The sequence below is a fragment of the Gallus gallus genome, chromosome 2, assembly GCF_016699485.2.
Source record: "Gallus gallus isolate bGalGal1 chromosome 2, bGalGal1.mat.broiler.GRCg7b, whole genome shotgun sequence".
Taxonomy (NCBI): Eukaryota; Metazoa; Chordata; class Aves; order Galliformes; family Phasianidae; genus Gallus; species Gallus gallus.
In genome coordinates, this window is record NC_052533.1 from 120,784,070 (window position 1) to 120,799,865 (window position 15,796).

General features: G+C 42.5%; 1 protein-coding gene across 7 annotated transcripts in view; it reads right to left on the bottom strand.

Moving 5' to 3' along the window:
• Window positions 1-5,765: 5,765 nt before the first annotated feature.
• Window positions 5,766-15,796, bottom strand: part of PAG1 (phosphoprotein membrane anchor with glycosphingolipid microdomains 1) — a 110,879-nt gene continuing 100,848 nt past the window's right edge. For all 7 annotated transcript variants that reach the window (XM_015282858.4, XM_046937995.1, XM_025148017.3 and 4 more), the window contains one exon: window positions 5,766-15,578. In XM_015282858.4, the coding sequence (XP_015138344.1) occupies window positions 15,228-15,578 (351 nt within the window). In that variant the 3' untranslated portion in view covers window positions 5,766-15,227. The remainder of the gene's footprint in view (window positions 15,579-15,796) is intronic.

The following is a 15,796-nucleotide window of genomic DNA, read 5'->3' on the forward strand; positions in this document are numbered from 1 at the left end:
AATTCCAGATTTTCTCAAGTAACACAATAAATCCTTTAATACTGAATGCCAGTAGGTACTGAAGCTTTTGAAACCAACCTGAAGTTTGTTATGTCTCCTGCTCTCATGATGGCGTTAGAGCTAGAGATGACATCTGAGGGGTGCAGAGCCAACACTTTTCACACATGTTCAGTTTATTTATGTTGTGGCTTGTTTTTTTTTTTTCTTTTAAATTTGGCTACAAAATTATGCTTCATGGAAGAGAAGCCTGGCAATGCAAGGAAAACTGTTGTAAACAACCAGCGTGTGCTCTTCAGCCTGCATACAATAGATGTGCTAGAACTCAAAATAGCACCACAGAAGACAAACAAAAACAAACCAACAACAAGAAAAAACGCCCCAAACTTCAACAAACAATAAGAACATTGTTTATTTTTAAGAGACACTGAGTATTGTTTTCACTTTCTAGATTAAGACCATCTCCAAAAAGCCTTTGTTACTGCCCAAGCCAAATTCAAGTTGGGAAGCATAGGGAATACTTATTTCAGTTATAAATGTACCTCCAAAAACCCAGGGATGGGAATGCAAGAAGTTGTTGAAGGTTAAGAGCTTCGTCCTCTCCCTTTCTTCTTCTTGTCTCTGCTTTTCCAGGTGTAGGAATAGCAGCTTTAATTATCAGCAACAGAAACAAAGTTTCAAAGAGAAATTGAGTGTGAAACTTAGAGCTTTTGGCGGCAGTTCTCTTTCTCTTTCCCTACTTTTTGAGTTCCTTAACATATGCCAAAGTCTTCCCCTTAACGCTTGCCAGGGCTATTGAATACTGAAGTCAGTGTTCTGCACTTCATACCCAAACACTCAGAACTCAGAGATGTGAATGGGGAGTGCTTGCTGCCCTGCCTATCTGCCAGAGCACAGTGAGACTGAAATTTTAATCATGGATTCAGCTCTGGAATCTTAGAAATAAGAATTAATCATGTCCATGTTCTGTCTCCCTTTCTCCTACCCTCCTAGCTCTTTCATCCTATCAGGCACAAACAATAGTTTCTTACGCCCTGCAGCACCCACCTTGTTCCCCTTTGGGACAGGAGACATGGCAGTCTCCCTGGATGGCCATGCTGGTCCGGAATCGTCTCTAGGACTCGTGCTATCTTTTATGCTTGGTGGAGTGAGGGATACATCCCTGCAGCACAAATATTGCTCACAATACTTCGGCAGGACCAGAAGTTGTTCACTAGCTCTATTACTAAATGAAAAGGTGCACAGCTGCATGTGTTGTGAACATAAAGTACACTAAAGCCATCAAATCTCATGACAATTAATGAGTTACACATCTAAGCTACCTACCCAGTGTATGAGGAAAGCTACCTAGAGACCCTGAAACCAATGTGACAAGGAAAATATCACCTTCGGGGTGCACTTGAGAAAAGCATCTGAAGATCTAGGCCCTGTGGAGGGCTTTTTAGAGCTAACCACGCAGCTGCTAAGCAGCAGTAGATCTGGATTACACTTCCAAATTCTGTGTGATTTTCTGATATGTAAGTCCCTATTTTGCTTTAGCTTCAAGCCTGATGTGCCCCACATCTACCAAACTGGATCTCTCAAGCCAAGAGCAGGAACAGCCAACTGAGCAGCCCCACCCAGTGAATGTGCACTTAAGAAAACATAAATGAAGACATAAATAAAAATCAAGCAGATGTAGGGAAATTCTGGCCAACGAAAATTCCTATTGCTCACTCGCCCCAAACTGTGACAAATCTGTATAGCAGTAGCAAGAACCCCTGTGTGGTATGATAACATCCTCATTCCTTTTCCTCTTTTGAAAAGGCTTTTTACAGAGGAACGTGTGAATTAACTACACTTCAGATGGCATTATTTGTCTTGCCTGGCTTTCGGTGCTATTCAAAGTGGAAAAGTACGTAAGGAAAGCTTTGAAAAGGAACGTTACATGATATCAAACGTGTGATTCTCTGGATTCTCCCCTTCCCATTGACACACACACACATACATACATAAACAAATAAAACCACATAATTATCTCCTTTGTGTGTGGTAATTACTTAATTTGTGGCCTAACCACAGTGCTGGTCCAGAAACACACTAACTCCTTCTGCACAGGCTTGCTTGGCTCCAAGGAAGCTCCCTAAGTGGAGTTGGTGCTGGCCAAGGCCAGGGCAGCTCAGAGCACACTACAGTGTGAATAGTATACCCTGGTAACACAGGTGGGAAAAGCAGGCTGAGTTAGGAGGCTCTCCAGACACCAAATCCATTGGAAAGCACTGTATATGAACCCAAGAAGACCTAGCTGAGATTTGGAAACTGGAAACAAACCTTAAGCAATGTCCCATGAGAACAGACTTTTCCCACTCATCTGCCCAAAGAATATTTTAGTTGCAGCTTATTAAGGATAGGATCCTTGTCTTCTTCCTTTTCCGTGTAGCAATCGTTGCACTGTCCCCTACAGACATGTCACAGACATGAGGCAATTACCACCTTTTAGTCACATAGCAAACCTTTAAGTGGTATGTAGGCTGCAAAACTTGGGAGGGAAAGACATCTCAGATTTACAACTAGCTTCACCTACTTTCTTGCTATTATTACCATTTCTTGCTATTTTCATGCTCAAAACTCACTGAATCTGTTTTTATGGGGAAAACAAAAACAAAGGCAACCCAAAACCAAAACAAAAAATACCCCAATGAAACAAACAAACCAACCCAACAAATCTGATCATGCAATTAAGGACAAAGTCATTGACAGTAAGATCACAGTACTACTTTTCCACAGGAATCCCCTTATTTGGTGAGGTGGCTGAATGGGATCTGCTTGACAGAGTCCCACGGGATAAGGCCCTGGAGGGGAAGAGGGGTCTGAGAAAGCTGATTAGTGTTCTAGAATCACCTGCTGCAAGCTCAGAAGCTATGCTTCCTAAGCACAAGAAATCAGGCAAAACTGCCAGGAGGCCTGCATGGGTGAAGAAGGAGCTCCTAGCCAAACTCAAACACAGCAAGGAATCCCACAGGGAGTGGAAGCAGGGACAGGTAGCCTGGTAGGGACACTGAGACATTGTCTGTGCATGCAGAGACAAAGTTAGGAATGCCAAAGCTCAACTGGAATTCAATCTAAATGACTCTAATAGAATCAATGGCAACAGAAACAGCTTCTGTCAGTTTAATTAGAGAAAAGATGGGCCTGCTGCTAAAGGTGACATGGCAAAAGCTGAAGTACTGGGTGCCACCTTGGCTCAGTCTTTGCCAGTAGGACTGCCCTTCAGAAATCAAAGAACCTGGAGATGGCTCCTTTCTGTTTCGTCCTTTGCTGCTAGAAATAAGCCGCAGGCAAGAGAGGAAAAAGAGCTCTGAATGCCAGCTGGAGTGCTTGCCTTTGAGTGTGTGCTAGAGAAATCTTGGTGCTCTGCTGCTTGACTTGGGGTACAAGGTGGACACTTCATGTCTCATCATTTCCCAGTATAATATGGCTTTTGCAGCTCAGCCAAACCCTTACAGAATTTGTGTGACAAATGAAGAACACAGTGCTCGCCTGAGGGTTTTGTCCTTGCCAGATTTCAAAGATTAACTACGTAAATGTGGAGCTTATATGTGCGGCTCAGAGCAAGTCACACAAACTTTTACATAATAGAAATTGTCAAGCAGTCTATACACAGTGCTGTCAGATCTTTAATTTTTCTTCTTCTAGTGGCATTCCTTGATAATAATGCTCCTTATGATTGCTATGATCTTATTTTATCCTAATAATCCTGAGTTACCTTAACTGTTGATGTGATTTGCATTCCGCATCAGTCACATCTGTAAATGCACAGGTCTCGACTGCTTTGGTCAGTGAGCTCTTTGCAGGACTACTTCAGAAGCATCTGTTGTGCCTCTGATACCCTTTCTGGCATTGCAACAGATGTGGGGTTCCTGGTTTCTGTCTCAACTGGCTGTTCTCTGTCCTTGCTCATCAGCCCTTCCACAAAGGCTGCATGGAAATTCCAGTTGTGTGAGTTATATTAAGGGTCAATCTCTTTTGTGAAATAATCAGCTGAGAAGAAGTAGTGGTAAAGTATCTTGTCTGCTAAAGCGCTAGGAAGAACAGCCATTCAAGAAAGATCATGTCCCTGCAATTTTGGGCTTTTGAAACAAATCTGTCAGATGCTTTTTATACAAAGTAATGTCAAGTCACTCTTTAGCTCCGACATTTTCTAGTTCAATACAGGAACACGGGGTGAGCTATGAGTGTTTGAGTGCATCCAATTAAAAGCAAATTGACTGTCACACTTCACAGGGAATAATTCTATTTTAAACACCAGGTGTCACTGCAGTATACTCCTGCTTGGTTTCAGCAGTGTCAAAGAGGAGTGGAGAACAAAGCTTTCCTTCCCCAAGTGTTTGCATATAGCTACATGGTTAGCTGGAATCTGGGCAAATTGCTCAGTATTTCAACCAGACACATTTGTAGTTTTACACAGTTCTCTTCAAACCTGTAGCTAGCCACTGTAATATAGTTATTTTATGGCTGAGAGCAATTGGAATTTATATATATACATATGTGTGTGTATACATATAAACATATATATAAGATATATACTATATGTACATGTGTTAATTCTTGTCAAGAGAAATAGATATGTGCGTGTAATACAGTTCTCTTTACGAGAATCGTGTGTGCATTCTTTAGGTATCGGGTGAGGTTCAGCAAGTTATTTCATCAAAGGATTGCATCGGGTTACATATTTTGCAGCTTCTTGGTTCATGAAATGTATTAAACTCTCAGATACCGAATTTCTCACATTTTCCTGATTTTTACAGGTCTTCTATCTGACCTACAGTCTTGTATCTTTCAATATTAAGATATGCAAACACAGGTTAAAGAACCATTGCCTTGACAGTGAACAGACACTGTTTGCCTGTGTGAGTGTAATTTACAGCCTCCCATCTCAGTATAACTAACCATTGGCCGCATGGTGAATCTTCCAGGAGCTCACTCATCGGTACTGGCGTGGTATTAATTGGGTAAAGCTGCTCTTCCCTCATCTGTAATTGAAGATACTGAGGGCAAAGGCCCAACCCATGGGGAGACATGAAATCCCAGCAGGCTCTGCACCACTTGAACCTCATGCTCTACTGTGTGAGGAAGCCTCGCTCCAGCAAAATACTTCAAAGATGACATTTCCTTGTGTTGCTTAGGTGCAGAACACAGACTTGCGTTATGTATTCAGCTGCAGATCTGGTTCAGCTGCCTCTGAAATGGTTCGGGATGCTCTGCAAGTATTTCTGAACAAAGGAGAGTATTGCTGTTGACGGAGCAGTGCTGCTAATGGCTGGGAATGTCACCTGGAGAGCATCTTCAGCTGAGAAAAAGGAATTGAATGCCACGACTATTTCAGAAAATAACCCATTAAGCTGGTAATTGCTGCTCTTTAAAAATGCTGAGAGCTATGTAACTTTCACAGGCTGAAGACCAACGTTTTAACCTTCATTAAAGAGCATAGCACCACCTTATAGGAGGGAGCTTCTGCTTTAGTCTGCAGGCCATTTAGAATTTGCACAGTGCGTGCTTGAATCTTGTCAGGATTGTGGCTCTGGGGGCAATACGATGCTGTATAACACAAAGAACACTTAAAAGTTCTCCTGAGATAATGAAATCAGCCGAAAACGCCTGGAACAAACAACAGTCTATCAAATAATGCAGACTTTAGGACGTAGAAAAGCAAGTGTCTGCAAGGACTAAATAAAGCATTCGTTAAGAGAACAGACAAATGAACAACAGCAAAAAAAGAGGCACAGATTAAAAAAAAAAAAGTCAAATCTTATTTATTGTGTTTTATTCCATCTGGTGACTGGATTTCTATGTAGGTTTTTATATAGGTTTCAACCAATGTGTTTTCCCAGGATTTTTTAATCCAACTGATTTCACTGCAGTGTAGCATTTCTCATTCGACATAATTGACAGAGATTTCCAATCAATTCAAAAGGCATTTGCAAATACATTAACTGGAGAAAATAGCAGAGCCAGTTTGAAATGCTTCCAGAGAATGCAGTCCAGAATCTTAGGTAAAGAAGCAAATATTCGGATACTGCTGTACATAAATGAAAGCTGCATTTTATATCATTGACCTACGTTGTGACTTTTAGATAACGGCCTCATACGTTTAAGTAACAGATTTTTTTCTCCTGACATATTTACATAAAACTCATCTACGTTTACTGTAAATAACCATAATAACCTACTGTGCTTTCAGCAGCCAAAAGCTGGGCTGGCTAGAAATATCAGATGAAGATTCTTTGAATAAGGGTATGACTAAATTACATCAACTTGTGTATACTCCTACAGAACACTGAAGGGAACGTCACGGCATTTATCACTTTACAAAATGCAACTTAGTGTTGGCTCTGAGCTGCTCTGACAGTAGCATAAGCCCTGCAATTACAGTCAAGCTACAATTTATGGAGCATATATTCTGCAATACTACAGCATTTTGGTGTCTGCAGTGCTGTTAATAAAACCGTATTGATTTCAAAAAGGTAGCAAGCCAAATAACCAATCGTATAGCAAACAAGGCTCAGCAGTGCCAGCTTGGAAGTCCGCATGCACTGACTCCAGGTTTATATATTACAGTCATTTCTTTGAACTGCTCTTGCTACCCTCAGAGCTGAACTCCACAGCTTATTTAACCGTATCTGCTCTGTGAGAGCCAGAGCCAGACCTAATCCTCTCAGTTCAGAAGGTCATGCTGGTTAGAGGATGTCTGAAGTTCTTCTTCAGTGACCAGAAAATCAAACAGCTGTCCTGAAAGCACAATCTGCTGCTAGAACTTTCCTTGAGAGAATATTGCTAGAAAACCACTCTACTAATAAATACTTTTTCCATTATAAAACAATGGTTAAAATAAACAAGTGTCTGTAATTACAAATACTTATCCACTATGTTCTAAGTAGGCAATGTTCCATACATTTTGTGCTGAAGCTCCTCTAGCACCCAATTTAAAGTGAATTCTACTGAGGCGGGTTTTTAGTAACAGCTATTGGAGATAAATATCCGCACACCAAACTCTGTGTTTTCTGTTGTTCCTATGGAGGTCATATCAGTCCACAGAGAAAATTCATTTCACTGCAAAGACAAAGCAAAGTACCTAGCACCAAACCAAACATCTCCTAAACTTGTAGGGTCTAATCCTGCACCCTCATCTCATACAAATAATTATTTTGCAGTGAAGTCATCCAGTTTTCAATTTTTTTTTTGCTAAAAAAGCATCTATGGAAGTCCAAATCTGCACATAGTTGATGGTACTTACAGATGAGTGCGCCTACATTTGCCCATTTGGGGATTATCATGGGACAAAGCCACGTGCACATACACCTTATTTTCGTTTCATTTATGCTGCCTGGAGGCTTGATAAAAGATCAGGAGACCTGCGTGGAGGTGGGGCACAGAGGACCTGACCCTGCCACTGCGTTGGGGGAATACTGAGAGGGCAATTCCACCCATCCCTCGTGCGATTCTCGGCAACTTCACTGCAATCTCTTCTACCTTTATGAATAGGTTGTCTGTCGGATGGGTGCAGCACAAAAGACGCTCAGCTATTTTTCCTTTGACCTCTTTCTTCCAGGCTGCTACAGCAGGATATACCTGCTCTGCCCTGCAAAGTAAATGCCCTTCCCTGGGTTTGCAGGCTCACTCTGAGCACGTGTTCAGCTCCAAGGCTCAGGCCTGTGAAGCCAAGGACCATTCTTCCTTGTCATCACCACAGAGTTGTCATCACTCCTCAGGTGTCATCACCACAGGCCTACTGGAAAGCACAAAGGTGGTACATGGGGAGCCACGGGGGTGATCCAGATGCTCATTCACAGTCAGAAATAGCTGTATGGAACTGCCTGTCGGTAGGATATCCAGAGGAGCCTTGTTCTGTGACCATTCTCCAGTAGATTCAGAGGTAAAAACCAAGTTCTATTGTCCTCACACAGGTGAGAAAGGAGGTTATTGTGCTCTTAGGTATTTTTTACTAATATATTTAAACACTGTACTAATTCACCTCTTACTGTACATCTTTACACATCAGCTGAGTGCTCGCAAGCTGCAGAACTTCTGCAGAACTTGAAAGAAAGTGAAGACCTCCACAGAAGTCTGCAAAACAGGATGTGGTTGCCCCAAAATGCATGACTTCAGAGCGCAAGTCCAGGCTTCTACATCCCAGTGGCACATCAGGAAGATCCCACGCAGTACTGTGAAGCAACGCAGCCTCTGTGCCCACTGGACAGTGGCCAGGTACCGTATTTCATCAAGGACAAAAGAGAAAACTGAGACAGAGACAGTTAAGCATGGCTGCGAGGAGCAGTTATATAAATAAAATCCAAACTATGCTGAAAGTTAAAATATGAGCATCTCTTCGTACACGTTAGGAAGGCTAAACACCAGTGCTCTTCTTCTGTTTTAAAGTAACAAGATTTGTAAGGTTTTAAAACTCCTCTCCAGTGTTATGAGATGAAAATTACAAAGTTGGTAACATTATCATGAAGTGAAAGGGAGGCATTCTGAAATCCAAAACAAAGCATTTTAAAGTCACATCTTACTTATGTACTCTGTAAATACACTAAGCATGTTGATTCATTGTCATAAACTGTAAGAAATTACATAGCTGCCTTTTAGGCTGAACAAAGATCTCATTTTATATTTTGTATAACAAATATTCTAGTTAAAATTAGATGATGAAAATCTATCAGACTGTTTTTATAACAATGAACAAACATCACAAACGAAAGCTGATATTTAGAAATGTGTGCAGCAAAGGAGTAGCACATACAGTTGACAAGCAGCTGTGCAGTTAACAGCAAGCATCTTTACAGAAACATCTTTATTTTTCAGCACTTTGCTATCACGGAATGACAGAATGGTTTGGTTTGGAAGGGCCCTTAAAGACCACCTCGTTCCAAGCCCCCCCCCCGTGGGCAGGGACACCATCCACTACAATAGGTTGACAAAAGCCCCATCATGTGACTGTCCTTCTGGCCAGTTTGAAACTGAAGACTTCCAGAAACCAAACCTCACAGCTTGACAAATCAGAATGGTAAGATTTATGTTGTCCATACATCGGGCAAGCCAATGGATACATAATACAATGATCATCCATACATTTACTAAGCAAATGGTAGTGCCCAAGCTAGATATATGAGCAGGTCAAAGCAAATGTAGACCATGAAGGTGTTCTAGTAATTCTGCCTACTCTATAACTATACTCTAACTCTATAACTAACCATATAGAGTTAGGTGAAATATATCTATGTCGTGAAGACTCTCTCTTGCTGATCTATGGCTTACACATAAAGTAAGTTTAATCAAGTCAACAACAAGAACTTTGCATCAGAAAAAAGCTTTCATCCTTCCATTGCCCATATGGAAGAGCAGTGTAGGGTACATGATATCCTAATGCAATCGATGGGAAGTAGGCAATTAATTTAATACTTTTTGTTGAGGGTATGTGAATGCTGAGCATGGGATCTTTCATATTCACTCAACCAAATGGGGTTCTCTCTCCTTGAAGAAAAGGAACCCACTGCTTTCATCTCTGTGATGCTCCATCCACAGTGCCTGTTCTCAGCATAATCCTCAACAAGTTGATATCTGGCTGAGTAGCAAGGGATATAAAAATACTCTTCTGTTGTTTGCTTGTTTATTATTATTTTTTTTTTGAGGCTGAGATATGTCCTGGCAATGTCTTCAGCCTTGACCATCCCAAAAGAGATGCCGCAAATCAACTTCAGCACAAGCGTACAAAGACATATTAATCGCAATTACGCACCCTGCTCCCAAGGAAGAGATTTGCTTTTGGAAGTCTTCAGCATGCCACCTCAGAAGCAGCCATCAGATCGAATACCTTTCAGCATTCTAATTCTCAATAGATTACACACACACCACGTTACTTGTGAAGCATACACCAGCCTTATTAAGGCATGTTCCAACCTAAATAAATAACACTGTTCTGAAATAACTGCTATTAAGTACCAAAGAGCAGAAATCCCTGTTTGGCATTTGGTCCAAATTAAGTTGTTTGTTGCTGAAATAGATTTCTTATAGTTATTGTGCAAATGAATTTATATACACACTGAGAGAAGAAAGCCCTTCAGCTGGGATCCGTGTTGCTTCCAGCTCCACACTGCACACTGCCACATGTCTAACTGCTCTCAGGCCAAGGCACTCCACTTGGGTGGCTGCTTTTGAACTCTGCCACCCAACCTGGGCTTGCTATGCGTGACAGTTTTGCGCAGAGAGAGCAAGAAACAGGGAAGCACTGACAGCCATTTGCAGAGCAACACAGTTAACACTAAATTCTGTGAAGTAGAAAATGCTAGAGAGAACACTCTGTGTCACAACTTTACATGTCAGCTTTCAGAAAGCACATTGAACCTATTTATCCAGCATCGTATAAAAGCACCATTGAAAGGTTGAACAGAGAGCACCGTGTATACAGAATTTTGATCAAGACAAGCGAGAGGAGCTGTTCAGGGAGCCATGGAGAAGTACAGAGCCCAGAGGAATCCCGGCAAGATGGGTTCCCTGGAGGCACAGTACACGAGGGCTTAAAGAACAAAGCGGCTGACCCTCAGCCAGCTGCTTTGTGGGATGACCCAGCTTTGTGTGACTGATGGACCCGAGCCCCAGCACCCGTTCCTCTCTGCAATTCCCTCACCCTGCAAGGCCTGCTGTATACCAGCAAGCCTGTAATTGATGCCAGTACAAAGACTGAAGCTGCCAATTGTTCACAGTTGACATGGACACAGACCACATCTCCCTGAATCCTCGCTGTTGAACAACATAGGTTCTTCAAAAGAAGATTGATCATTCTTATTGCAAAGCTTAGTTATTGTAGCTACATTGCTGGGCTTTCTAGAGGAAGTTTGCGAGAGGCTATTGCTAAACTGAGGCTAACTGAGGTCCAGTGCATTTGATGTGTCTCGGCTGTAAAGCTGTTTTCAACTGTTTCCAAAGCTGTTTCCCCCAGAAATAAATGGAGGAAACACTCTTTTTGGTTTTGTGTCGAACAAACACAGTGTGGAAAAAGAGTATGGAAGTACTTGGTATAAAAGGCACTATAGCTGATCTAACTGCTGCAATTATGTTCGTGCCTGTGCACAGATATCCTTAAACAAATGTTTCACTGTGACTGAGAAAGCAATTCTGAACTCATCACTGCAGAAAGGGACTGCTGGCTTCAGCGTATGGCTGGAAGTCCCACAGGAGACAGATTCAGGGAAGAGACATCCAAACTGCATGTCTTATTTCTACCTGTTCCCAGAAGGGAATCAGAAATGATCTTTTCAGTAGCGTAAGTACACTGACATTGCAGCTTTACTTGGCTTTACTACAGCAAAGTGTGAGTTTCTTGAACAGTTATGCTAACAAATGGAAGTAAAAAAATCACCTATGTAGTTGTCCGAGAAAAGATCATCACATAACAAATACTTCATTCGGAATGTTGACTTTTTATTTGGGAATATGGTGAAAGTGAAACAAATGGCAATGAAGAGGTAAGTAGAAGAAACTCCCCTTTCTTTCCAGTAAAACTCACGTATTTGAAGATTGCTGCTGGAAAAATCTTTCCATCCAGTATACCAGTGAAAAGGAAGCACGGCCATAGTAGCCAAAGAGCAGATCTTACTATTGGTGAGAGGAAACAAAAACGAAGTTTTTCTTGTCAAGTGATAAACTGTTCATTTCAGGACCTTGGACTAAATTCTATTCTTCTTTAGCATTAGCCTACGTAATGGAGATTGCAGGAATGTAACTCCTCATCTGTCTTTGCTCAGGAGGTAGTTCCCTTCATGGCTCAGTGGGTTTGGAGGTGATGGCAGCCATGCATGCAGAGCCTGAGCCCGAGTGGGCTGAGGGTCCGTGAGGCTGGAAGGAAGTCCTCCTGCGGGGAGTTCAGAGGAAACTGGCCTGGCCAGAGTCTGAATCCCGATCACAGACAGAACAGGGATGGCAGCTGGGGCTGAATGCTGTAAGGACTGAACACTGTATTACTGCGTCACCTGCCAAGAGCTGGAGGCTGAGCGGGGAGCAGACAAAGCATTTCCCAACAGGGGAAAGAAAGGAAGGAAGGAGCTGAGCCTCACTGCCCTTCCTCGCATCCAGCGCTCCCGGTTCTGCTCCAAAAGACAGTGAATATGAGCAGGCAGGCCCTTCTTCCTTGGACTCGCTGATATTGGTGGGGTTTAGTTTGAGAGTGATGCTTTATTTTCTCTTTTTTGCAGCTTAAAATTTTGCAATCAGGACCTCCATGTTTTTCTTTGCTATTGTTAATTGCTATAATTTTTTTATCTTTAAACTGCTCATGAAATTGCATCTGGTGAACGTCATAAACTTCACGTTGCTACTGTTTCTCCAAAAGCAGTCAGCCATGTAACAAGTAAGATAGTCCTTAAAGGATAACTCTGCGTCCTGAGATTTGTGTGGGAACCTCAGGAGTGGGGTACGGCTCCCACTATGCTGCAGGTGTTAGACTGAGGACAACATACAGAGTGCATGGAGCAAAGAGCAAACACGTAGCTAAGTCTCCAGAGAGTCTCCAAACTCGGCACAGATCTTCTGAAATGCGAGGCATTTTCTCTTTGGCCTTAAACAGTGTGAAGCAGAAGGAGAGAACAGTCAAAGGTGAACTTCACGTATTCACATTCAAGGGAACATTGATAGGAAAGGAAGACCGAAGTCAGCTTTAAAAAGCACTGCAGTGAGGTGGAAGCATAGGCTGCAGCTGTGGAAGCATGGCAGCACAACCAAGAACAAGGCAGATGCAGACTGAGCTGTGTGGCTTCACTCCAAGGAGGAGCCTGGCCCAGGTGTGTCACCTCACCGTGCGTGAGGTTGGGCTCCATGATGTCTGTGTTCCTCTGTGGGCATCCAACTGCACTGCTCCTCAAATCCATGCTCATTATAGTCAGCGTCCATAAACCACTGCATCTCATCCAGTTATAAGCTGACTTCTAGGAAGCGTGTACCCAGAGCTGTGTTTGCCTTTTATAGTACCAAGCACTGTGCACTGGCCAGTGGTCTGAGAAGGACTCAATCTCATGCATCAAACCTCAGTACCAACCGAACCCATGCTGAACCCATGCTAGGCTGATACAGAATGAGACAATCCCTGTTTAAGTGCTATTTATCTTGCATTAAAATAAACTACCCTTCAAGCACATGCCAATAGTACCTATGTGAACGTTATGTGAAGGCTACCAAGTTTGGACCACAGTTTATGTCTGTTTACAAAGCACCTGTGTATGTGAGTATACACAAGGACACGCACAAATGTACACATAGCTGTGTACAGATGCATATAATATAATGCATATTCTCTACTGTTGGGCAATCTTGTATTACTGTACCGTTCATTGTACTATTCTTGAAGAAAACAAGAGTATCAGTCCAGTACCTGCTTATTTCATCTCAGCACTGTACTTCGTCTTCAACAGTAACAGAGTAACTTCGTATCTCTGGAAAGACAGTGGCTTTCCAACTGCTTGTCACAGCCCCAAGAAGTTCTTGGTCCCACCAGTACTGACTCCTGCTCCTTCTAGCTGAGGAACAAGCATGACCAGTGGCCAACCCACACAAAATACACTCTCCTCCCTTCTTTTTGTCCTTCTGTCAGTGTTCTTTTATACAGACTCCATTACTTTGAGCTTAAAAACAGCAAGGTGTGCTCCACAACCCTGCAGAAGCTTTAAAAAAATAAAATAGGATTTGTTCTTTTAAATTACTTCTAAAATAGGAAAAAGATATAAAGCAAAAACAAATAAAACCCAAAGAAAAAACAGGATTCCTCTCATTACACAAAGCAGTAAGATAACCTATAAAAGCTTTGAAGATGAAAATGTGTTGTAGAAATGAAAAACATAATCCACTCAACACAGTACAGAAGTTTTCCTATATAATGCACTAGTCAAACATATTAAAATACTTTAAGTCTTTAAAAAAAGGGCCAAATCCTTCAAAAGACGAGTCAACACTATTAAGGTGAGACTAAACATTATGGCAACATTCATTTGTACAACCTTCTGCAACATGACCCATGTCTTGCATGTGTATGTGCAGGTACATGTTTGCATGTTGGGGAGATAGAGCGAGAATGCTAATGGTCATTTGCCATTTTAAAGCAGTATTTCACAAATAACTAAATGGCAAATCCTAAAAATACCAGTACACGTCTCAAATACTGCAAGTCACATTCTACAGCCCCTGATGTGAAAAGAAGGAAGAAAGGAGGGAAGGAAGAAGGGAAGGAAGGAAGGAAAGAGGGAAGGCGGGAAGGCGGGAAGGCAGGAAGGCAGGAAGGAAGGAAGGAAGGAAGAGAAAGGAAGAAAGAAAGAAAGGAAGAAAGGAAGAAAGGAAGAAAGGAAGGAAAGAGGGAAGGCAGGAAGGCAGGAAGGAAGGAAGGAAGGAAGGAAGAAAGGAAGAAAGGAAGGAAAGAGGGAAGGCAGGAAGGCAGGAAGGCAGGAAGGAAGGAAGGAAGGAAGGAAGGAAGGAAGGAAGGAAGAAAGGAAGAAAGGAAGGAAGGAAGAAAGAAAGAAAGAAAAGAGAGAAAGATAGAAAGGAGAGAAAGAAAAGAAAGGGAAAAAAGTCTATGGAAGTAATTCAAGTACATATGCATTATGTTCCTTGTGATGTGAAGTAACTTACACTTGATGTGAAGTAGCTTACACTTTAGTTGCAATGACAATGGAATGGGAATTCTGACCCCACCTGAACCCTCACAGTCCTAGCAGGCTGAATTAGAGCTTCCCGACAGATGTCGGCACACCTTCCTCAGCCCTCAGAGTCTGCCTGACTGAGGCATGATGGTCTGCGAGTTGCTCAGTGGATTCCTGAACTTGGATGGAAAATGGTTCTTGAAAAACACTTTGAAGCAACTGATACAAAATAATCCTCTAAAATGAAAAGCTAGCTTTGCGTAAAGGCAGTCTTTTTGGTATGTGACCCTATCAGGATGACAAACACAGCGCTCCTTCCTGAATTCTGGCTGTCCAGGAACTAACAATAAAAAGCCAACAATAAAAATTAACCTTCCTGTGAGCTTCTGTCCTCCGCCCAGAATCACGCACAGATATCACCCACTCACTTGAAACGTACATGGCTTTTCGCACCTGCTGTTCTGCACTTAGCTTTGCTCCTCAAAATGAGAAGCGCTCCCCTCTCCTTGTTTCGCATGCTCCTTTGAAACACCAGCAGACAACACAAAGGCTGAAACCCGGCTGCTGGAGTAGTTAAAGTCTGGTGACATCCCTGTGGTGCTGCAAGTCCCCTATGCTCTCATAGTCATTCTCTCCCGACAGAGCAATGTGGTTTGTGTGAGGCACAGACAAGGTCCTGTCTTCGTCTTGGCTCACCGCCTGGATAGCTTCATAGTCAGGCTCCAGCTCCCCATTGGGCCTGCCCGCTGACTGAGGCACAGTGGTAGTACTGAGGGTGTTCTCAAAGTCCTTCACGCTTGCATAGAGGCCGCTGCAAACAGACGGGGACCTCTGAGATGTGATTTCTTGAATACAGGTGTAAGGAGAATCCATTGCCCTGATGGCCTGTCCTGGCTTGCTCACCGAAGAGTACATGGCTGAGATCTGGGAAAAGGAGATGCCCGCTGAGTACTTACACATGTTGTAAACCTTGTGTGCCAGTCTGACCCCCTCCCACCACCAGGATGTTGCCCACTTACTAGACCTGCCAATAGAAACATATTCTCTCTTACAAAACTGCTTGCCTTGCATGCATTTATTCAGCAATTCTCTCCTTCCAGAAATGAAGGCAAATCAGATCCAGGACAAAAAGGATTGGCTTT